This window comes from Glycine soja, chromosome 8 (genome assembly GCF_004193775.1).
Source record: "Glycine soja cultivar W05 chromosome 8, ASM419377v2, whole genome shotgun sequence".
Lineage (NCBI taxonomy): Eukaryota > Viridiplantae > Streptophyta > Magnoliopsida > Fabales > Fabaceae > Glycine > Glycine soja.
Window position 1 is genome coordinate 3,340,660 of NC_041009.1, and position 24,631 is coordinate 3,365,290.

The 24,631-nt window shown below is 32.2% G+C and overlaps 3 protein-coding genes across 3 annotated transcripts; 1 reads left to right on the forward strand and 2 right to left on the reverse strand.

Moving 5' to 3' along the window:
• Positions 1-674: 674 nt before the first annotated feature.
• On the reverse strand, positions 675-7,733 carry LOC114421192 (synaptotagmin-5-like). The gene is made up of 14 exons (XM_028387026.1): positions 7,278-7,733; positions 6,610-6,684; positions 6,423-6,530; positions 6,083-6,115; positions 5,914-6,003; positions 5,133-5,249; positions 4,832-4,969; positions 4,167-4,586; positions 3,831-3,965; positions 2,933-3,151; positions 2,502-2,789; positions 2,209-2,334; positions 1,569-1,874; positions 675-1,160 (listed from the first exon to the last, which is right to left on the reverse strand). The coding sequence occupies exons 1-14, from the start codon at positions 7,479-7,481 to the stop codon at positions 933-935; spliced, it is 2,487 nt and encodes an 828-aa protein (XP_028242827.1). The 5' UTR covers positions 7,482-7,733; the 3' UTR covers positions 675-932.
• A 3,070-nt stretch (positions 7,734-10,803) lies between these two features.
• LOC114424735 (VQ motif-containing protein 20-like) lies at positions 10,804-11,226 on the forward strand. The gene has a single exon (XM_028391574.1). It carries the CDS (start codon positions 10,804-10,806, stop codon positions 11,224-11,226), a length of 423 nt encoding a protein of 140 aa, XP_028247375.1.
• Positions 11,227-17,962: 6,736 nt separating this feature from the next.
• LOC114420897 (transcription factor BEE 3-like) lies at positions 17,963-19,885 on the reverse strand. The gene is made up of 6 exons (XM_028386609.1): positions 19,534-19,885; positions 19,310-19,429; positions 19,040-19,105; positions 18,878-18,946; positions 18,681-18,758; positions 17,963-18,261 (listed from the first exon to the last, which is right to left on the reverse strand). The coding sequence occupies exons 1-6, from the start codon at positions 19,858-19,860 to the stop codon at positions 18,163-18,165; spliced, it is 759 nt and encodes a 252-aa protein (XP_028242410.1). The 5' UTR covers positions 19,861-19,885; the 3' UTR covers positions 17,963-18,162.
• Between the last annotated feature and the right edge of the window lie 4,746 nt (positions 19,886-24,631).

The following is a 24,631-nucleotide window of genomic DNA, read 5'->3' on the forward strand; positions in this document are numbered from 1 at the left end:
ATAAATTGTGATGTGGACATGAATTTGGAATCTGGTTTCTGGAATAAGTCCCAAGACTAGTGGTAAATTCCTAATCATTTGCTTACCAAGTAAAAATAGTTGTACATCTAATGTTATTTTTCTCACATGTTCTTCATCTTTACATGGGAGCAGGAGATACAGTACAAGTTTCTATGCACGTATGGCATTTTCAGGAACGGGCGGAGGTGTCTCCTTCGGGCGTATCAGGATAAGGGATGTAATTGGATTAAGTGGTTTTTTTCTGGATTAATCAGAGCACATTGTATGGTTTGTTATAGAAGAGGGCACAGAACAATGATGCACACATTCTTATTTTGTGTGGTGGTACTTCATGTTCATCTGGTTTATTAGTGTTTATGGAGTTTATGGACGCGGGAGATTTGGGTTACTATCATGATCTCTTGTATTTTTTCTTGTATTGATCCTTTATTCCGTCAACATAGGAATATGGCTTTTTGTTTCATATTTCTTTGGTGTGTCAACACTGTACTTGAGTCTTGACTTGGGCACATCTTATTACAATGTCACACATATAATATTTATTCTAAAAAAATATTAAAATGTCTTGTGTTTCCTTTTTTTTCCAACCAAACACTATGAATTTACAAGCAGAAAGGGAGACAAGATAAGAGAATAAATTGGGGTGAATTGTATTGCAAGAAAGAAATAGAGCTTGTGATTGATGATTTGTGTTTTGTAATTTAACGAACCCAAGAGAAACATAAACTCGTTGCAATTTATTGATCAATTAAACATATACCGTTGCTATGTGAGGGGCAACTACACAAGAATTCTTGGATAAAATAAAAAAAGTCTGTACGTTATGATTCCCATTCCCATGAGCAATATTTTGCATGGGAAAGTCAAAGTATCAACTACGGATAACGTTAGGTAGATGATGCTCATGAGGGTCAAATTCCACTTTGAGAAGGACTACTACTAGCGCGGGAAGAAGAATTGATGATCTCCCGACCCAGTTCATTTATTTTGCTGAGTAGAAGCATTTGCTCTGTCTCCAACTGTGTTATATACCCTTCCTGTGTATCCTCTAGACTTTCTAACTCACTCAAAGTTGTTGTTAATCCTTCAAGATTTTCATCCTCTATTAATGATCGAAACTTTTTCATCATCTCTCTCATCTGATAAAGTCAGAATAATTGTTGGTTAGAATAACTGCCTAAAATGCAAATGAGAATAGCCATAATCCACACAAAAAATGAATGAATAAATGGATTGCTTATACAAATGAAGGGAGTGCTCCAAGCAATAGCATATATATCAACCAACAACAATTCTTAATCTAGCTCAAAATTCTTGGAAGCAAATGTGTAGGTTATCCACATGCATGGAAAACTGATTAAGACAAATGAAACTCAACGACACACACATTTCTACTAATTGAATATGGACAAAGAAGAAAGAGATTGTGAAAATGTAATCAATATGCATTGCCTTTCAAGACAATCATTATTACTTAATCCTCAGAGCAGAAAAAAGGTTGTATATAAAAAAAGAGATGTGTTTTTTGACATGCAAGATTATCTCACCTGGGTAGGAATTTGGTGTGATTTACTTAACGAAGAGGGTTGAGAGTCTAGAGTATGTCTTGTTTGCATTTCTGGAACTTTTCTTGTAATTTGGATGTGGATCTCACCACTTTTCACCCCTTGCAGAGGTATCCACTTGTCAGACATCTGGTTTGGAGGCAACCTTTGATATTCTACAACACCTTCGCCTATACTTGATTCGGGTAGTAAAGCATTGTGGTCCTTAACATGCAGTATCAAGGGACTGCCATCGTCAAGGAACTCTAATGTCTGGTTCCAACGAGGGTTGAGTGTTTTGTGTATAACCTACCAGATAGTGCCACAGACAACTAGTAAGTAAACAAGCCTTGCAAGACTGAAATATTATCAGCGTGCAAATGCAGAGGAAAAACAAAGTTGTGAGAAAAACCGAGGGAATAACAGTCTTAACTTTTAACATATGAATGAAAAGATATACACACAAAAAAACAAACATATGAATGAATAGATTAGATTCCCCTTTGAAAGGTATTTAAAAAATGAGATTGTATATGTTGACCCCTATGTCTATTACCACAAATATAATCATAACTGTGCCATAACCATCATCGGTATTTAGTATTCAATTCATGCAAAAGAAACACAGTCAAAGTATTCTAACCTTTGTCCTTTTCTTCGAGTTTCCGTAGTTTACCCTCACATAAGGATCACTTGTCCCTCGAAGATCAGCAGCAATAAGATCCCTCGCTTCAATCACAACAAGTTCTATCCAACCATTAGTTGAACCCTGTGCTTATCAAAGGATTAGTACGTGTTAGAACTTAGAATGAAAGTGCCAGAGAAATTTCAGCATGGATAAATAACTGAAGTGATAATAGACCAAATATTAGCTTTGTATATTTTTTTTTATAATTTATTTAAAAGAATTACTAATTTCCTGTTGAAGAAGCATACCCTTGATCCTTCTTGGTCCTCCACCTTAACTACTTCAATTTTAAGCTTCAATTCACCCGAACTCACTCCTTCAAGAGGGATCCATTCAACCTTGATTGACCCATCCCCCAGTCCTTCCAAATTTACATTTGCACTACCAATATTTTCATCTCCAAAAATTTCTTCACTAAAGCATTTTACATTTAGGTATTCATCACCATCATTCTCATCAAATTCAAATGATTGATTCCAGACAGGATTTGTAGTAGTACTAGTAGTAGTAAGAGCAACCTTTGTTTTCTTGACAACCTGAAAAGATTATCAGCAACTGAATTAGATGTTATTATGAACCTAGATTGCATAGGTTACCTTTCAATAAATGTGGCAGAGACCTCAGTTAATCTGTTAATGTGAAAGTATTCAGAGTCCAATAGAAAACCAGTGACACTGACCTTTCCATATAGCAATTTAATGTATGGGTTAATTTTTTCAGATTTGTCTTTTGCAGCGAGATCCTTTGCTTCTACAACAGTTATCTTAAGTTTCCTTCCAGTTTTTGACAGAAGACTTGATGATCCAATAAGTGATCGCTGAGAATTAGAACGGAGGCTGTTCAAGCTATGCGAACCATCAGAAAACTGCCACTCTTTTACTACAAACTTCACCTTTAACTAAAAAATGGATTAAGAGTTAAGATGAATAAAACCTTCATTTACTAACAATTTTATTGTCATTCAGTAAAGGTAAATTGTAAAACAACTTTCTTTTTTAAGTGCAAAAATGTCGTTGAGTACATTTTGAAGGTAGCTCTCTCATGAAGAAAAATCAGTGACATAATAAATAAGTATAGTATGCCAGGCAAGTATCTGGTACACTAAAAGGCTGTTTGATTTAGAAATGATAAAACAAGCTTGATACAATAAACCCAATCAACATAAGATGTAAAAAAATGCTAAAGCAACTGCAAGCATTAGTCCAGAAAGACTATCAATAATTGAAACTTTACCCCTCCGTATTTTAAATGATTAAAACTATGAATAATTGCAAGATATAAAAAATCATTCATGAGCTTTTACCTAATAGCTTGAGGTTTTAAGAAATTGCATGATATCAGAGTCTCTCTGACTAAGGAGTATAATCATGTTTTTTATATGGCCATATGAATGAATATAGAATACTTATGTAATCAGATCAGATTATAGTTTCTTAGTACTTAAAAGCACATATTTAATTACGAAAGGAAGAAAATGGCTTTGTTAGCTATGATTAGATAAAAACCAAACACTGCTATTAGCAAAGAGAGTTTGACAGAAGGGAAGGAACTAACTATTCCACGGGTAAATACTGTACCTCTACTGAGTTGGTCCCCTCAAATGGGACAACCATTTCAACTTCATCTCCGCAAAACTTTGCATGCTTTGCTATTGCACTAGAATCAGGTCCTATTGCCCACATTATTGTTGAATCATCTTCAACATGCCTCATCTTAAAGACCAAAAAAACAAAAAAAAAGTTAGTCTAGAATAGTAGATGATAAGCAGTTACCACAAAAGCTAGTAAAAAATAAATATATATTTATTGACAGTTGGTGTGATGTCCCCCTACTCTCTGTAACTAATCATCATATGGCTATCTCAGAAAGGAGAACATATATATATATATATATATATATATATATGACAGTACCTTGATTTCACAACTTGCTAGGTGGTCACACTTAACACCACTTGAGGGACACTCATAAAGATTGAAGCGAACAATTCCTGTATTATCATGTAAAACCATATTAAATGTTGTATCCCACATTGGATTTGAACCATGGCTCAGACCCGTCCTCCTTGTCAATTCCTCCACTTCTACCTCTACAAATGTCTGTAGGTCATTGTCATCCAGGTTGTTTTCTGAATATCCATTGATTGTGCTATTTTGTTGCCTCAAAGATGGGCTACTCTTGAAGCAACTCCTAGAAAGTTTGTTTGCTGAAATCACTGACACATATATAATGCCTCCAACAGCAGTTTTCCTCAAATCAACCACAGGCAAACTGAAACAACGACGGCGAGGTTCCACCATGGTTTTAGCTAAGGTATCAGTAAAAAGTTTATTCTGTATAAAAGGTAAAGGTACAAATGCAATCAGCACGAAACATCATACTCCACTGGAAAAAATTCAGAGAGTAAGTTAAAATAAGATACTTAAATTCTCACTGAATGTTCCAAAGGCAATTAGCATATGAGGCAAACCATGAGATTTTCATGGACTACATTTCCTAATTCACTCAAATAGCCCTAGAAATTACAGATATAAGCTTTTCCTAAAACTTTTGACAAATTAGATTCTCTGAAACACACCAGCCATGAAGAAACACCAGGAAACTCAGTGGCTGATTGGCTTGCTCCACTTCCAAAGGCAATTCCTATTTTCACCTCAGGTATTGATAGAAAGGAATACAAAAGTGCTTTTCCATCTAGAATTGGTGTCACCAGAAGCTGCCAAAAACATGTAAAATGATTAGATTATGAAAAGAAAAGTGACCATTGACCAATTCTAACCTCCTAATTCATTTTCATATCCGCTACTTAATTTTATACAGCTTTGTTTCATGTCTGAGAAGCATAAATGCAAAGGAAGTTATGTACTTATTTTACATACATCACCCTTAATATGAAGACTGTTAATCACAATTCTGGCTGTTCCAACGGAAAGCTTAGCAAGCATCAAAATGCTCATTTCACTCGTGTCCCAATCGAAACTCGTTTTGAGGACTCGCTGTCAAAATCAAATACCAGAATGCTGTGTTTAAAATATCTGATATGAGGAAATGCATCAACATTTCATAGTCATGTAGTACATCGTGAATCATAAACTAGACATTAAATTAACAAAGAAAGAGGACAAGGAGGACGAGGACAGGTACAACTTTGCAAAGAAAGTGTAATAGAAATAGGAATTCCACATATAGTTACTTGGGTGCATTTTGCTCTGATGAATTTTCAAAGATTTCTAGTATCAACATCTCATCTGAGATGTTGGGAGGGAGGTTTGAATTTAAACATGAAATCTAGGTTCAGAGTCCAAGAACTATGATAATAGTTTACTAGTACATACAATTAAGCATCGTTCTTCAAATGATAGATAAGAGAATATGCCATTGGCCCCTTCTGTTGTTGGTAAATTAGAGATTTAGAGATCACACAACAGAAGCAGTGCAACGAGAAGCCAGCATAATTACCAAGAGTAACAAAGATTGTAGTGAAAGTAGTGGTGGTGGTGCAAGGATTAAATATCTAAAAAGATATTGGTAGGAATCTATTTAATTAAAATCACATGAACACAAAAAAACATAAAACCCAGATATTGACAGGAATCTATTTAATTAAATATCTAAAAAGCTGCATAGCTGTGATATCTGAAATCTGATGCAAACTAAAACCTGACCACCAGAGGTTGACCATCGCATCCCTTGAAGACCCAAACTTGGAGGGCATGATCCAAGTGAAAACTCTTGGACCTCAACCTTTTCCTGCAAAAAGGATTATGTTAGTTCAGTACACAACTTCCAAGATGAAACTCTTACATAGATGAAAATGATTGTTACTTACTATAAATCTTGGTTTCCGGAGCTTTAACCGTTTCTGAGACACAAAAGAAATACAAAAGTTAATAAATTAATTTCAATACAATAGTAGCATTGCAGATCTCCAGTACAGTATTCTCTATGCAGAATTGCATATCTTCAGAATATCAAAGCAAATTACTCATATGCCACAAAACCAAAAAAGAAGCAGAATATAATTATGCAAGTGATCAAATTTAGAAATGGATGGAAGAAATTATATGCAGTCCAACCTAAACACGGGAAAGCTAATAACAAAATTTGAATATTGAATAAAAATGTAAAATTACATCAATGGGTTAATTGGGAAGAGAGGGAAATTTCACCTCAACTATGGCTTTTAACCTTCTTGAGAACTTTGGGTTAAAATAGTTGGACCAAATTTGTGTCAATAGCAGATTCAACCACTCACAGTGTTCTAATGGTGTCATGGGCTACAAGTACAGAAAGTTGAAGTAAGCATCATAAAGCTCATTAAGAATGTGAAAGGAATAATTGGAATGAAGAAGGTACCGAGGTGTTGAGTAGGATCCGTTTCCATTTCTTATTCAACTCTTCCTCAAGTAGTTTGCGCTGATAATTTCCATACTGCAAATAAAAAGAGTTATGTAATTGCTACCAAGTACCAACATAGCAAAGATCAACATGGGGTTGTTGTGTAGCAAGGAATATTGTTTCTTAAGATAACAACAGAACTAGGACTAATTGCTTCAACGACTCTTCAACTTCAACAAATGCCCTAACCAATACACAAATAGATGGTTATGCTTACACGGCCATCTAATGTTAACTATTGCTGTCTACTAGCCTTCTTACTAACTCATTGACTTGATCCTTTTTTTTTCACAGGTATCTTCTTTTGGAGGCAATTCTGTTCAAAGTATAATTGAACACTACATATGGATATCTCTTCCGATTGTGGTTTGTCATGTTCTCCTACTAGTAAACCTAACCCCAATATGTACTTGATATAATTTTAAATTGACTATAAAAGGCTTGGTTTAACAACTTGAAGGAAGAAATTGACCAGTTTGAAGAAAAGAAGAAAATCAAAAGTCCATACAATTCTCATACATTGATTAAATTACACAAAGTTTGAAAGAATATTATTGTTTGTATGATCAGCAATCAGGATAATGATTGATTGAAAAGGATGAAAAAGAGGGAGAAGGATTTCTTACTTGCATAGATGCCCATAGAGCAAGTACAAGGGGAAGCCAATTGGAGAAAGAGAAGAGCCATCTGTGAATAGCCCAAGCAATCAAAATGAGTGGAATGAAGAGTGGAATCCATCCCTTCTCCTTCAACTTCACCACATGGTTTAACAAGTCCACTGCAGCATCTTCCAGATTAATAGGAATGAACCTTTTCTTACTACTACTCATTTCAGTGAGGAAAATAATTAAAACCAATTTCCTGTTTTTTCTGATCTTGTGGATTGATTTTACTTCCTAGTTCCTATGAAAACCGTGTGTTTGGGAGGAGGGAGACATGAAATAAATAGTATAAAGTAAAGGAAAGAGCACAGAGCAAGAAATGCATATTCCTGGAAAATGGAGAATGGAATATTATTTGTGAGTGAATTGAGGAATCTGAGAAAACTAACAAGTATGGAAGTGGAAATGACAGCAAAGTCAGTGACAACAGTAAACATCATCGACTATGACCTTTTGAAAGGTTGTTGGCACAACATAATTGCAAGTGGTATCTCATCAAAACTACCCAATTTCTGTGGTCAAAAATAAAATAACAACAACATATCCTACCAACCTTTTGTGGTTCATAATTCTACTCGTTCCAATATTTTTCAAAGTTTAATAGTATTTAATTAATATTAATAAATGATAATTAAAGTTGAGATTCACCATTTGTTTTTTCTCAGATAAGAGACCGCAGGGGTCCACGCATGAAACTATTTATCTTGATCGAAGAATAATGAATGAACAAATATAAGTCATCTTTGATCAGCTGGCGATAACTTCAAACTGCTATGATTTGTTTTAATAACGCAGGGTCACATCACATGAGAATAACATATGCTGAGTGTATGGTTTGCGAGTTCGATTTAATTTAATTTAAAAGCTAGAATTTTATCTTGTGTAATGACTAATGAATATGATAAATCTTTTTTTAATATAACTAAAATTTATAATAAATAATATTGTGATATTTTTACTGTTAGTTACTGATTATTTTTAAAAAATATCAATATTTAATTTAGAAATAAAGATAAAAATATATATTAAAAGGAATAAATTGTTGAGAAAATCAAGTACAATAAATAAAAATATGATATTTTTTTTAGTTAGTTGTAAAATTGAAATATAAAGATTTTTTTACAGCATTGAATTACAAAGATAAAAAAAAAAGAGAATAGTTGAAAAATAATTCTTAAAAAATGTTCTCATTTAAAATAAAGATTCAAATTTATAATATGAAAATGAAAACAAAAGATAGTGGTACTATAAGTCTAACGTAAAAATGATATGTAAAACAGTAAAAGTAAAACATATATTTAAATGGTAGTTTTTTTTGAAGGATATTTAAATAGTAGTTGAATTTAATTTAAAAAAAAATATCTAATAGAATATCTCAGAATTTATGGGTAGTAGTAAAGTTAATGCAAACGAGCAAAGGGGAGAAATGTCATACAGTTTAAACGAGCAAAGGAGGTGTTACATAATTTGATTAACAACCTTGGATGACAGTGCTTTGGTGTTCTAAGAAACGATCAAATTGTGACTGCTATAGAAATGAAATTTCAGAGTGTGAATTTTTGTGCAGCACCTTCCTAATCATGGATAGCACATCGACTACTACGCTTCCTAACTCCTAAGTCGCTTTTTTGTCTTACTTATGTGCTGGTTTTTAATGAATTAATGAAACAAAATTTATTTATACAAAAAAACTGAATATAATGGACCTTGTCCAAAAGACCACCCTGACATCAGTATCAAGTATCACTGACAACCCATGTGCCTCTTCGTTGCAATTGAAGATTATTTTTACTACTAAAATTGACTGCTGTACTTAACCCACCCTGTTTAAGGTGTTATGCATCTTAAGTTAGGGTGGTCAGGTGTCCTGAATTGTTCAAACACTGATTATTAATAAATGAATAATTAATGATTTTGCAGTTTGACAGTGTAGTATTATATGATAAGGGAGGAAAATAAAATAATAGAAGGTGGGTGTGGTATATACTAAATTTAAATTATAATCTTAATTAAACAAGGAAATAAATCAATAACAAGAAACTATATAAATCATTTATAGAAGTCAATATAGAAATTAATTTCCAAATATTCTAATTAATTATCCTAAACATATAATTAAGATAGTATCAGATATTTCTTATATATTCTAGCATATGGATGATTAGGTAAAGTTATAATTTGTTACAAATTATATAAAACTCCCTAATTTCTATTTATTCAGACTCTATTCCGTATGGTTGTGAAATATTTGAGTTTTGAAATTTTTAGCAATTAAAACTATTTTTTTTTTGTGATTTTCGATTTTAAAATCAAACCTCACAATCACTTTTTATTTATTAATTAAAGTTCATTTGATGATAGGAACGACACTAGAAGTAAGGGCCAAGGGATAATGCTCCTAATGAATGTCAGGCTTGAATTTTAAATCGTAAGTCTAAATTAAAAGTAGATGTTTTTAGTCTAATCTGATCGTGAGGAGATTCGAGTTTAGCCCACAAAAAGTTTGAAAAATCAAACTTTAAGTGAGTTTGTACTTTATAAATATTTATGAGTTAGACTTCTTTATTATCTTTTCATACATGTATATTTTATATTTGGTTTTATTCAATCTTTTTTATGTCTATACATAATGATATCAAAATTTGTTTCTTATTACTATATTGTGTGTTTATTCATCAGCACGTGTTGATAATATTATGAGCACAAATGTAAAAGGTTAAATAACCAAAATACTTAGTCATTTACTTAATCATGCACATTAATTATACAAACTAACCTTACTCTTCATTTCCAACAGTAACCACACAAACTTTTATTTATTTATTGAGTAACCACCCAAATCCTATTCTATGTTACATCATGAAATATCACATGTTATGAAGGGTACAAAATGGGTGACATACTAGAAGATCAAATTTCAACCTTCTGATAATGACAGGGTATGAATATTGTGATTTTTAAATTGAAAAAATAAATAAAATAATTTATCCATAACATCTTGATACATAATGATGACAGCCTGACCTTATTATTAAAGAAGAAATCAAATCTCTCTGCGAAGCATAAGAACTACATCACTATTTGTTAAAAACTTGTTGTACTTGCAAGGCAACATTCCTCCAACGTAGTCCTACAGTCCTACCCATATATATCATACCCTCTCTCCTCTCTAAATCTCGAAATTAACTAGAAACGAGTAATTAGGTGCACCATTAATTTCTCCAGAAGACAAATTGTTGTTAGTAGTTTTGATGACTAACAGAAATAAAAATGAATGTAGATAAAAAAAAAGTGAGAAAATATTTGGCTCGATGGTATGAAATTAAGTTAGCTTAACAAATGTGGTTAGAGAAGAAGTCATTTCGGTAACCACGACACACATGTGGCTTCTCCTTTTTCTCAACTAACACTTCCACCACTCACTCTCCTTCTAACCTACCTATGCATACACACACACATTCTTATCAATTTTCTCCCTCCGAATTTAACGATGGGGAAGGGGCAAGGTGGATTGAAAATGAACAGGGAATCTCATCTGATAAGGAAATCATCATCTTCATCCCTGAGCAAGGCACAACAGCAGAGGCCACCGGTGATAATCTACACGCATCCTCCCAAGGTGATTCATACGCACGCCAGAAACTTCATGGAACTCGTTCAGAAGCTCACCGGACTCTATCGCACCGACCCCGAGGACAACGGCGGAGGCGAAGAGGTCTTAAAACCGCCTACGCCGCCGCGAAAGGAGGAGCCGAAGGCGAACGAAGCGGCGTCGCCGGAGGAGGTGGAGAGTAGCTGCTACAACTGCGTGGATTACGCCAAGAATTATGCGGTATTTGAATCCGATTTCTTGTGTTCTAATAATAAGCCCTTGCTCACCTTTGCGGATCCCTCCTTCTTCTTCTCTGGATGAGAAGAACCAATTTTCGCAGCTCTTTCTTCGTTTTTTTATTTGCCAATAATATGGAGTTCTAGTTTTCCCGGATAGGACTTTCTTTCTTTCTTTTATCCATTAATAATTTTACTTTTGAAGCATTAATTAATAAACTTCATTTCGTCGAAAATTATTGTATATAGAGGGAACTGTTTTGTTTGAATTGGGAATAACAAAAATCCATCCCAGGTGCTGTGTTTGTAATGTGTATTTAAGAAGGCTAACATACCAAAAGGGTCGTCGAATAAAGGATCATTCTCTTCCCCTGATTTTGTCAGCAAGCAAATTGAAGGACATACAAAATCAATTTTTTACTAAAATCCAACAAAGTTTGGATCTTCTCCATTTCTTGAGTTGAAAAATGAAATGGTAAAATGTGGATTCTTGAGTTGACAGCGTAACAGGTTTACTTGTCCATGTCCTTGTATGAATCTTGCTAACTCACAATGGAAGTCAATGTACAAATTAAAATAGTACCAAACAACAAGGGAATATATATATATATATATATATATATATATATATATATATATATATATATATATATATATATATATCTGTGTGTGTGTGTGTGTGTGTGTGTGTGTGTGTGTGTGTGTGTGTGTGTGTGTGTGTGTGTGTGTGTGTGTGTGTGTGTGTGTGTGTGTGTGTGTGTGTGTGTGTGTGTGTGAGAGAGAGAGAGAGAGAGAGAGAGAGTCCACCTAAGGAATGCAAGAAAGCCTGGTTGAAACTTGAAAGGTTGCTTGACCGAGGCGGGTGAGCTAATAGAAAATTCTGGAGCATACAAACTTTTGACCCATATTAGGAACTGGGCTTCAATTATTAGGCTAATTCAGAAAATGTCTCCATGAAATTCTTTTCATGTATTTAAAAATTCCATGTTCTGAGGTTCATCAACCACCAGATTAATTGAACTTCTATACAAAAATGAAATCGTTGCATGCACACTCGATTTTACTCACTAAAATATTTTTATTTGAAGATAAATTTTATAAATTGAATCTATCAATTTATTTATGTTTAATTACAATAATTGGAAGTAGGTTATCTGATTTATGGTTCGGACCATTTAGAAATCTACTATTGGCAAGGAACGAGAACATATGGGCCTTCTACAAGTATGCCTTTCTTTTACAATTTGTCGTTCAATCTTCTAAGCATAGTTGTGGGCCTCATAACTCAAAACTACCATGAATTAGGCTTTTGCTATTTCCTCTCCCCATATTACTAGTACACACTCCTTTTTTTTTTCAAAAATACCCAGAAAATGCACTCCCCTTTGCACAATCCATAAGTCTTCCATTTCAGGAATTTCTCCCAGCTTCTCAGAGTTGCATTCCATAAATTTATCTAGAGGTCATAATAAAATCCTCATTCCTCAAATCAAGCTTGCCCCAAATCAAGAAAAACCATTAAACTCACACGACTGCCTATGTTTGCTTCTGGAAAAACTACAATAATAGTGCAAAAACCAGTCCTGTATCATGAGCTCAAAGCTTAAACAACTGCACCATATTTGTTTTTTATGGGCAACACGCGATGCAACAATGCAGTGGCAAAAGAAGAAAACGGAAAGTGAACCATGAAGGGAATAATGATTTTGGGAGGAAGGTGTGGTTTTTCTCAAATTAAATTGCTCGAGAGAAATTGAAAATCAAAGATGGTGTAGTTGTTTAGTCTTTTAAGTATGGAATATGAAAACTCAACCGAAAGGGGAGTCTATTTTGTAGGATATTTTTGGGGGAAGAAATCAAAAGGGAGGTGCATTAGTAATAAATGGAAATGGAAATAGCAATAGCCCATTAATTTCTATGAAAGATGGGCATTTTAGGCCCAGAGAAAATGAATAAATGGATGGGATTTGTTATTGACTATTATTGACTTCAAAAGAATTGGACTAGAGTGTGAAAATCTCATGTAGGATTATGTAGAATGGCAATAAGAATGACCTATCCATCAACTTTTTCACTACTACACCCAAAAAATCAAACTCTACCTTAATTAAACTTGTCATAGTATGTTTAACCTTTGTATTTGAAATTATGGCTTATATACCTGATATTGGTCATAATCTACAATAACATTATGTAGTCTTAGTAAGAGGGGGGAGGGTTAAAGATTTACTATTAGCCTCTACAAATTTTCAAACCCCGTGAAAAATATTTTTTTACCCCACGGTTCAAACTCCATTACTCCTCTGTTTTCAAATGCGATGAAATTATAATTTTATTGAATATTTTATATGCACTTAGTATACAACAAAAAAATAATTGTTGTAGTATGAGAGTTTTGTACAAAATCTACAATGGAAATGTGTTTCCATTATAGTCCAACAAGTGAGTACAAAATACTCAACAAAAAAATGTTTTTGTTTCAAATTTTATACATAAAATTATGATTTTATTGTGTATTTTATATGCACTTCATATACAACAACGAAAATGAATTTCCAATTGCAATATAAAACACGTTTTCATTGTAGATTTTGTTCATACTCCTTATACTTCAAAGGAAACCAAATTTTCATTGTGGATTTTGTATGCGATTATGCAATAGAAACATGTTTTGTTCAGTCCCCTTTTTAATATTTACACCAAGTTCTTTTTTAATTTTATATAATATTTTCCTCTCTCCCACCTTTCTCCCCCGTACCCCTTCCTCCTTCTTCAAACATTTTCACACCCGCTCCCCCCTTACCTCATTTTCACATCACTGTAGTTTTCTTGTTAATTCCCTCTTCTTTTCTGATATTGTTCCATGGCTATTTTTTTTGCATGCCACTATTGGACGAAAATTAGTTTCCTTTATATATCTGAAAATGAAAACTAATTTCCATCCAATCAGCCAAAAAAAAAAAAACTCCTCCATTCTGAAATGACATATTTTCTTGTTTGTCTTTTAATAGACTTATATTCCATCAATGAGAAAAAAAAACATTATACTTGTTTTAGTTTTTCTATTAAAAAATACTTGGTTTAAAGTTCACAAATTGAAAGTAGAGAGCCTAATAATATATTTTTTATATATGAATGTTAACAATGTATTTTGTTAATATCGGTTAAAATTTAATAAAAATTCATTAAATTATGTATAAAAATTATTAAATAAAAATTAAGAGTTGTAATTTTTCTTAATTTCAAAAAAATTTAATAAATAAAAAAGTGTTATCAAGAATATATTATTAACATTCCACTTAATATTGTAACCGTTCTACGCAACTAGCACGTATGAATCACATATGACTTCATTTCTGGTCCAACACTCAAAGAGTCAAAATGATAGCATTTTTGTTATTTTTATTGTTAAATAAAGGACAACAATTGTAGTATTTTTTTTTGTCTTTTCCACCATTTTTTTTCCGTGAAACTTTATTATTATGTCTGTGTAAAACATGTTAATCTATCATGAATTAAAAAAAATGTTAATCTATCTATAAGTTATTATATAATTCACAAATTACATAAGTCTAGTTGAATTGTTTTTATATTATAATTAATTCCAAAATCATAAGTTCCCAAAAATTTAAATCTGTTTTCACTATTTTTTACCTTTTTTATTCTTATGAAAACAATATTATACACCAATACTATAAGACAATTTTACACTATCATATAATAATTTAAATAATATAAGACAATTTTACATTATCATATAATAATTTAAACTCATCATGCTTAATTTTTATGATAATATTTTAAAAGTCATATTAGTAATAATATGGATCGGATAATAATATAAAATTATTTTATACTATGACAATATAAGATCATTAAACTCTATTTTTATTTTCATCTTTTTTGCTCAGATTCATGGTTTAATTTTTTATATTTATTTTATTAAGATGAATTGGCTTTTTAATCTTTTTTTTATTATCTGTTTTCCTATTTTTGACGGATGGAGACAGATCAACCTGTTTTGCTGACACTATATTTGAATTTAGTGCGCGAATTACAAATTACTAAAACAACGACACGGAGGAGAAATAGCAAGGCTTAAAAAGATATTCACAACGTATAGTTTAGTTAGATTGGGGATGAAAGTAAAAGAAAAAGTAGCGAAAGCAAATAGTGAATGTTCATACAAATAATATTACAAGTTTTATATATACGGTAACAATTAGAATCTGGGGCAAACCCTAGAGCTGTGTAAACTGGGGGTTGATCATCTTGCATGGATGTGTCCTACGTTGAGAAGGAAATTATCAACATGAACTGAATGTGGCTGTTTTAAAATGAAAAGTCACATCCCAAAGCTCAAGGGACTGCCGTCTTAACACACCGCCATATTGATTAGTTCAACTGTTGGATTATGAACGTGTTATGCTTTATGATACATAACTCATAACTGGTTTAATCGATTTTAAAACCATTGCTTAGTAGTGGGAGGTTAACATGTTGCTTTTGAGAATATATATATATATATATTGACAAAATGGGGTGACACTGTCTCAATTCTTGAGTCACCGCCTTACCTTTCTTATGAATATTCAATATCCGTCAACAAGTTCCACTCACAAGTCACAACCTCAAAAGCTTGATAATGAACGCACAGTGCTTGAATCCTTGAACTTGCCCCAGTTAATTACTAGCCTCCCTTCAACTACTACCTCCTAAATATATATGTCCCCAAATCTAAATCAATATTGGGAAGGTATGATATACCATCTATCAACTTAACTTTGGGACCCTTCAACTTCAAGTCTTTATTCTCCCTCATTCATATCATGTATGCTAGGTGACAAATAAAGACCTGGGTCAAAAGTGGTCAAATAATAAATAAAAGATTGGGTTGTTGTGAAGAAGCAAAAGTGGCTTTATAAGGTCCAAGTCTGATCATTTTCGAGAAGTTACAAGCCCACGTTGTCCATCCCCTTTTGATCATGCGGTGGCCCATTCAAACTGTCTTCTTCTCCTAATTTCATGGATGCAATGCATCCAGCCGCTTTCACTTTTCATTAAACAACGACAACAAATATGTTGTAATCTTCTGAATATTTCCCCCCTCTCAATCATTAACTTGATGAATTTGGCAACATGTACAAGATTTTACGAATTTATTAAGTGGATGTGATGAGTTCATTCTACATTTTAGCTTGTGGTTGGGCATATATTTAAAATTAGTTGCACTTCCACTTTCTCATTTCTCGGGTGAACCATCACATATTGAAATATAGAAATTACATACTACGGATATATTTGACTTCTATTTTCGATAAGTACTTTTTATTTTTAAAATATAATTAATTATATAAGAATATTCAAACAACTAAATACTTCATATTAATATTATGATGACTTAAAAAAATAACTAGTAGAAAGTGGTATAAGACACAAAATATAGTATAGAAATGAGAGAGAAATTAAACAAAAAAAAAAAAACAGACAAAGAAGAATCAAACTTATATAATATGCATATATAAGAAATCTATTGGCAATATAAAATTGTTTAAAAAACAGTTTTAAAAATAAAAAAAAGTATATAAAAAAACTTACTATAATTTCTTGAAATTAAATAATGAGATCCATTAAGACTTGCATATCTACTCATTACACCGTCAAAATGGATTAACAATCTTCTTATTATTAGGGCAAAGGAGGGTTCTCTAGATAAACTAGCTTGAGAACATTGTTGTTGCTGTAGGGCCTACAAGACATGGACCTCCGAGTTGACCCGTGACGGCAACCAAAGAGTCTGGCTCCATGTGAGGAACTTGGTAGAACGAACGCAATCACGTGAATAGATTTGTATCTGAAATATTTGCCAAGATTTCTAGCAAGATCATCGGAATAATAATGTGGGGTTTATGTAAGATTTGTCAATCTCAACAAAAAGAGAGAGGGAATGGAAAGGCATATATATATATACATATTCAAGTCAGTGTTCGAGTAAATAAAGAACGACGAAAAAAAATGATCAAACCGTTAATAAAAACTACTCAGAATAATTTCAATTTGACGCGCATAAATTGATATGTAACTCGCATTCAATCATATGGAAAATCAAACCAAATTGAATCGCACACCTCTTTTTATACTTTATGAGTTTATGTAATGTAATATGGCTCGCTCAAATTTCTGTTGTCTTGAATTTTTGTGGTCATTCTTTGTTGCGATTTTACAATGACATTTTATTTTAAGGTTTAAAACTTAGAGATTATGTATCCATGGGCTTGTTAATAAAACGTGATATTGTTATAAGTCGTATTATAACTCTAATCGAATGGCGTATATAACTATAATTTTCTGCTTGGAATTTTTTTTAACACTTACTATAGCTAGTGGCTGTTGCAAAAAGGTTAAACAAGACTAATTGAGTGAAACTTGCTCGCCCTCAAAATCTAATTTCATTTATGTCATTACCATAAACCATTTATGTTATTTTTATTTTCTTCTTAAGAATTTTGTTATTTATTGAGTCTAGTTTAGATAAAATTCCTAATAAATACTTATAAAAATAAAATAAATTAAAAAAAGTAAGATAAACAATGTTTTAAGTTATGTACCTAGCTTGATATTTTTAAAATTTCTCTCATTTAACTTTTTTCATAAATTGAGGTACATAAATTAATTTTAGTTAATGAGAGATGTTTAATTTATTTACCTTTATAATTTATGGTATTTTCTTCTCCTTTAAAAAAAGTATCCAAATTAACTATCAATTTACTATTTGCATATATAGTCAAAAGTGTAAAACACAAGTGCAAAAGCCACACCACTAAAAAATTGAAATGTACGTAGGCTTTAATCACTTCCATTTCTACACGTGTTTGATGGGATTGTACAAACGAGAATGTCTACTCTGTGCTTATACACTAAGGAGTGAAAACAAATTGATCCTTTAAAAGTGTAGAAAGTAAGAAGAAGGGCATTCAATTCATAACTTGTGTGGTTTGTGTTAAAACATCCAAAACCCAAGTCACAGAGGCCATGGCCATGTTGGTTCAAAGCAAGAAACTTCTTCACTTCCTTCTCTCACACACTTGCCCAACTCTTTCACCTCGGATGCCCTTGCTCTCTGCCACAATAAACAAATAAATAAACAATTTGACAATCAACTATTCATTCATGATCATGTCTAAACTATATTCAAGAGTAAACTAAACCTTCACGTTGCTTTCTAAAATTATAAGACATTATTCACAATGATACCTAAATCTATAAAACTTATTACTTTAGTCTAGCTAGCTTAAATTTAAAAAATGTTGAGAATTTCATTTTAGTCCTTGCAATATTTTATAAAGTCAGGACAATAGTGGAGATGTACAAAATCTCATAAAGTGGAGGTTACTCGTATTTTTATATTACCACTTCTTATAAATGTTATCCATCACAATTCACAAGTCTCAATTGTTTGCACACCACACATAATGAACAGCACTAAAACAAGCATATCCTTCAGTAACATAAGGCCGAGAAATATTTAGGAGTAGGCACCTGCATTGTTTCCAAAGCATCTGACTCTGAATTTAAGTCATAGTAGGTACTTGCTGCAGTAAGCTTCATAGAGAGGAACTGCAAGTAAAATCAAACATTAAGTGATATTAATGTTACGTTTCAAGTATTTTTCGCAATATTTAATTAACTGAATGCTACTATTCTTTCGATCCTTCACTTTTTTTTTCATCACTTACCTCCACTTGATGTTGCAAGGACTGGACATAGTTTATTATCTCGTCCAACATTATTGCCATACCCATTGTCTGCAAGTCCATTAATGTGAAAGGAAAAAGAAAATCAGATATCAACATTATTGGCATAATAATAAATAAGTAAATAAAGAAACAAATCTTTACCTTGTAACATCCTGGGACAATGTTCTGCAAACACCTAAGTTTTTCATTAATTTTCCCTCTTCTAACCTGAATACCAATAAATGAAAAATATGTATTAGTCCACGTTCATTTAACCAGCATAAAAATTAGAATAAATAGTCTATGTAACGAGAGGATAAAAGGTTTTTATATTGTAATGTAAATACAAATCACTGGGATAAATTTGTTAACTTTGACCAGAAATATTTTAAAATTAAGTCACCCATGATGAACGAGATTTAGAAAATATACCCTTTCTGCTAAACTGTGACTATCAGTAGCTTGACCACGTTTGGCTCTAACATGAACTACTTCATTTGGTTTCTTGTCTTCTATCGAATTCCTCTTTACTCTCTTGCCTCTTCCAGAACTCTGAACACATGCAGAAAAAATAAAACATTAATCTCTATCTTGTATAAGTTCAAAAAATTATGCATGAAGAATATAATAAAATGAACTAGTGGAAGAAAATTTACATTTTTTGTCTTGCTTCCACTCTCAGAAACAGCAGGAGTTGAATTTGCAGAACTTGGCTCACATATATCAGTTGCTTTCCTCTTTTGACCTTCATGGATTTCATTTTTAACTGAACCAATAGGAACTAAAACTGGAACTTCATTGTGATCGACACATTGAACAAGAGCCGGAAAATTTTCTTCCAATAAGTTTCCTGGAAATTCAGCTTCTGGAGAGCCTAAGAAGCTTTCACAGGAGAATGGCATCATGAAGTTCTGAATTTCCATGTTATCAATATCTAAGAAAGGAAACCTAAGACTTTGCAAATCTGCAGTGAATTCAGCCATGTGATTTTTAAGAAGAAAGTTTTTGAAAGGTTATAACTGGTATCTGGATAATGTGCCTGACGCTGCTATTTATAATGTGAGATTGCAGCTACATTAACCAATAGGAGTAATCTAACTAACCCACGTGGCAACTCAAGCTTCCTTAGTTGTGTTCCCCTGGTTGGCCCCATATACAGGAGAAATGTCCAATTTCAATATGGGAACTTTAGTTGTGAGACAAGCACTGTAATATGGGTCAATGCTTTATGAGGAAAAAGCACGGTCTATTTTTTTGGAGCTTTCAGAACTTTTAATTTAATGACAAAAAAGAAAAACCTTTAATTGGGATTCCTATATCTTTGAGATCTTTTATCAAAGTTTTATCTGTAGTTGGAAAAGGCTAGTTGTTTGTAGAAGCACATAGTTTAGGTTAGAGTACTCTTCCCAAATTTGAACATTATGATTTATGACTCTTTAGTTTGTATTGCAGAGTGGAACTTAATCTTTTAGCTTTTAGTACTGGAAGATTTAGTCTCTTGTTTCTGCAATTATTTCAACAAACATTTTCGGAAGCTAGGGCTTATTTCCTGATTTTTACTTTTAAATTCTTGCTCAACCAACAACAACAATAATAAAAGCCTTTTTTTTTTCCATCAAGTGAAGTCAGCTACATGAATCACATAGGGTCATTCAACTTGGGTAAAGATTAGATTTTCAAAAAAATTATTTATCAAACGATCCCTTAACTACTTTTCCGGATATCCTTCTTGGTCTCAATCCCCCTTTTCAAAAGACTAAAAACCATGTAATATAATTTCCTCATCGATGCTTCCAGTGAATTTTTCTGTACACGTCGTAAATTACTTTAACTGATTTTTGTTATTTTTTCCTCAATCAGCGTTACATCAATATCTCCCGTATACAATAATTTTGTATCATTCCCATTTTTTCTCAACCGTAATTTAAAAGTTGATTGAAATATTTTTTTTAATTCCTTTCTTATAATTTTTACGTGTTGAATTACTCGGTACCTACCTGCATCATTAACACAGTAATAAGCAAGTAACCTTTGATCTTCTAGCATGTTTGTCCGAACTTGATGCCATATCATCATGGTGCTTTATGTTTGATACTGAGAACCTTACTCCCTCTGCCTCTTTAAAAAGTGTTGTGTTGAAACTTGAAAGTATAATTTTAATATTGATCATACACGTAGTGGGAAAAGGCTCCGCGGAATTTCTTGGCAAGCAAGTTTTATTAAGCTATTCAAACCTTTCAATTACCACTGTTTAAATGACGCACTTCATTTTCTTTTGTTTGGTGACTAGCCTCTGATTTGGACTGACATTTGAGAAGTGAATGAACCAAACTGTAGAATATAAGTAGCCTTATGACATGTGGAGTGTACCTTTGGCCTATGGCAGTTCATTCAATTCTCATTTAAGGGATAGATTCTTAGGCCTCAAATGTCTAAAGAAACCATATGGGCAAATAGCAATAGTGGTTGCCCTATGTACCCAATTGTAGTTGTAGCCCTTACAAAAGTGGACATGGTTTGAACATTTGTGAGCATTGAGGATTTGTATACAAAGACAAACTGTTAACTTTGGGACAACCGTCCCTATAGCAGTAAGACCTTACTAGCCCTTTTCAAAGCCATATAGCAGGCATTGCCTAATTTGACAACTTGAATGTAAGACCTTACGAGATTGCATGAGATTTTTTGGTTACCACATTTGCCTAATTGATTAAATATTATCTTCCATGTTATAAACGTGCGATGAACCTTGCCCATGCACTTGCATTTAATCCCTTAGTAAATATTAAGGTACTACAGCCAAACGAGTTCGAGTTTGGATGAGGATACCATATACATATGGATGGCTATTAGTTAGGTTGGATTTACCTAACACATAACTGCAGTACTTGACCTTTGCGAGAATCCTATGTACTTTCGATTTTCTCCATATTGCTCCCTACTCTCCTTTCTCTTGTTTTTATTTTTTATATATTTTTTCATTCAGGTAAAAATTCTAATCACTCCTAAAATATATTTTACTAGGAGAGTAAATTATCCATACTATTTTGTACAACGAAGATCCACAATTCTTTTTACAATTATATAGAATTAAGAATAAAAGAAGAAAAAAAATATAAGATAAAATGAGCTATATGATAGCTAAAAACACAGAAAAAGTTAACTTGCAAGTAAAAAATGTTAAAAGAAATTGTTATACAATAATATAGATTTATCGATAATAAAGGGATTCATTTGCAAAAGTAGTAGAAAAGTGCATGTCCCTCTTTTTTAATCATACTAAAAATCAAATTAGGTTCTTATAAAGTGAAAAAAGTAAGAAAAATATATAAGATTTTGAGATATTTCGTTCATATTTTAGTTTGAATCAAAAGAATGTATTTTCACTTTCTTATTGTACACATTTTCTCAAAGTTTAAGCAAAAACTAAATTCACAATAATCAATTATAATGTCTAAAAAATGGTATAAGTAAAATAAACTCGTTATCAATCACCCATTGTTTTAGCATTTGATAAATAAGTTAATGAAATGAGTTATAAGCTAATTAAAATGAATTATGAAGAACTCATATATATAGACTCTTCCAAATGTGGCATCTAAAGCTTATCCAAGTTCACAGGATTCTAACAGTTCATTTGTTATTTTATTTTTTCTTTAATGTTGACATATAAGTTTATCATAAAAGTCGTTATGCAATCATACGCGCTTTTTTACTTGAATTACATTGGAAAGTGATAAAACAAAGGGCATGCCGATAAATAAATAAATAAAAAAACGAGTATATGAATCTAGCTACTTTTGGACCAAAATATCATTTGATATTGTGCCCACTGATTTAGGTAAGAGCTATGGATGTCCAAGTGCCATCCTTCAGATCATTGGTGGAGCTGAAGGAAACATTTTCTAGGATAAATTTATTTGTGCCCTAGTATAAGAAGATATCACCTATATTTGAACCATCCCAACTTCTTATTGGGCCAAATACACCTTTAAAGATCCAATTTGAATCCATAAAAATACACCACCGAAGAGAGGTAAACAAACTGAAGTCAAATTATGGGAATTACTTCCTATACCACCTATTTTGCTTCCAGCACCCCAGAAAAACCAAACAGACAACAATACCCTCACTAGGCACCCTGTGTCCCTTAGAAGTCAAGCTTCCATAACCACCGTGATCATCGACGTCGCGCCATTCGCAAATGATTTTGCATCCTCCTCAACGCACACATGAATGGGGACATACACGAGGAACAGGGGGAATAAAGTAGGACAGATGCAAAGGGGGTGTGGAATTTACACGAAAAAGAGAAATGTGTCACCTATACACTTCTAGAATATCTATTTTAGAATAAGATTTTCATATTCTGAAATAATTTTTTTGATTATTTATCAATATTAATTTTAGAATACCTATTAAGGAATATGATAAACTCGTTATCAATCACCTAGGTTTTTCAATTATTTATCCCTATTTCAGAATATTTATTATGAAATATGATAAACATAAAAAATATGAGAGAAAAAAAATTACATATAATTTCTGTTATAATTCATGTGGCGGTGGATTGGTGGTATTAATTATTAAATATGGGCCCGTCTATAATCAAGGGTCAATTTTCTTCTCCATTCCATTGGTTGTATTTCTTGCGAGTACTTGTACAACTTTGTCACTCAACTTGTCTTGTCTATTGTTTCTTCTAGATCTATAACTATTAGAAATCTAATCGAAAACATTAACATCATCAAATATTTATTGAAGTTCATCACAAAATGAAAATGTCATAGATTTGCTCTGGTAGTTGCCATTAGAACCCTAGGCGTGGTTCTATCCCAATCCTAAGGGGATTCATTGGTTATATTTTGTTGGGTCCTAAAAACGCTCTAACAATTTAGTGTTATAAATCAGTTTAAAAATTCAAAATCAAGTGTATATCATTTTGTGAAAAAATGTAGCATATAGTTAAGATCTAAATTTCTCAAATCATCTAAATGAAGCACTATTGATCATGTGTTTAATATTTTGTTTAAAATTTCTTGGACAATAGTTTGATAAAAACATGTATCCCTTATGACATTTGCGCAAATCATAATTTTAAAATTTCAAATGATAACCACATATGATATCACCTACAGCCATGGCAAGATGTTATCAAGTCCGTCCTTTTCCTGTTTTTTTCTTTATTTTTAAAAAAAATATCAGCATGAAGTTAATCATTTTTATTGTATTTCGATATACAAATAAACAAATGTGCTTATTGAATAAGCACTTTATCACGTATAAGTAGAATTTACAGGATGAGTTTTAAATTGTTTTTAACATATATGTGATTGAAAAGAAAAACTTCATGAAGTAGTCAACTTTATTGACATAAATTAATTGTTAATAAAGCTGATAAATATTTTGCATCAATAATGATAACATGATAACTCAAAAAAATGTTTTCATAAACTATCATGGAAAAATTATTGAAATAAGCTGAAAAATAGCTTGTGAATACGTATAGGCTCTTCTTATAAGTCCCCCAAAACAATTGCGTGAGTGTTTACGTCATTAGGTAAATCTTAAAAACTTTAACTTCTTCTAAACAATTACATGAACAGTTTTGTGTCTTTACAGGACATAAAACAATTTACATTAATTAGCTCCAATTCTAATCGTCAGACCTGGAGCCAGCATCCATATATATATATATTTATTGAACTATATATGACCCTTGATACATCTTTTACCGGTGGTAAGTGATTAGTT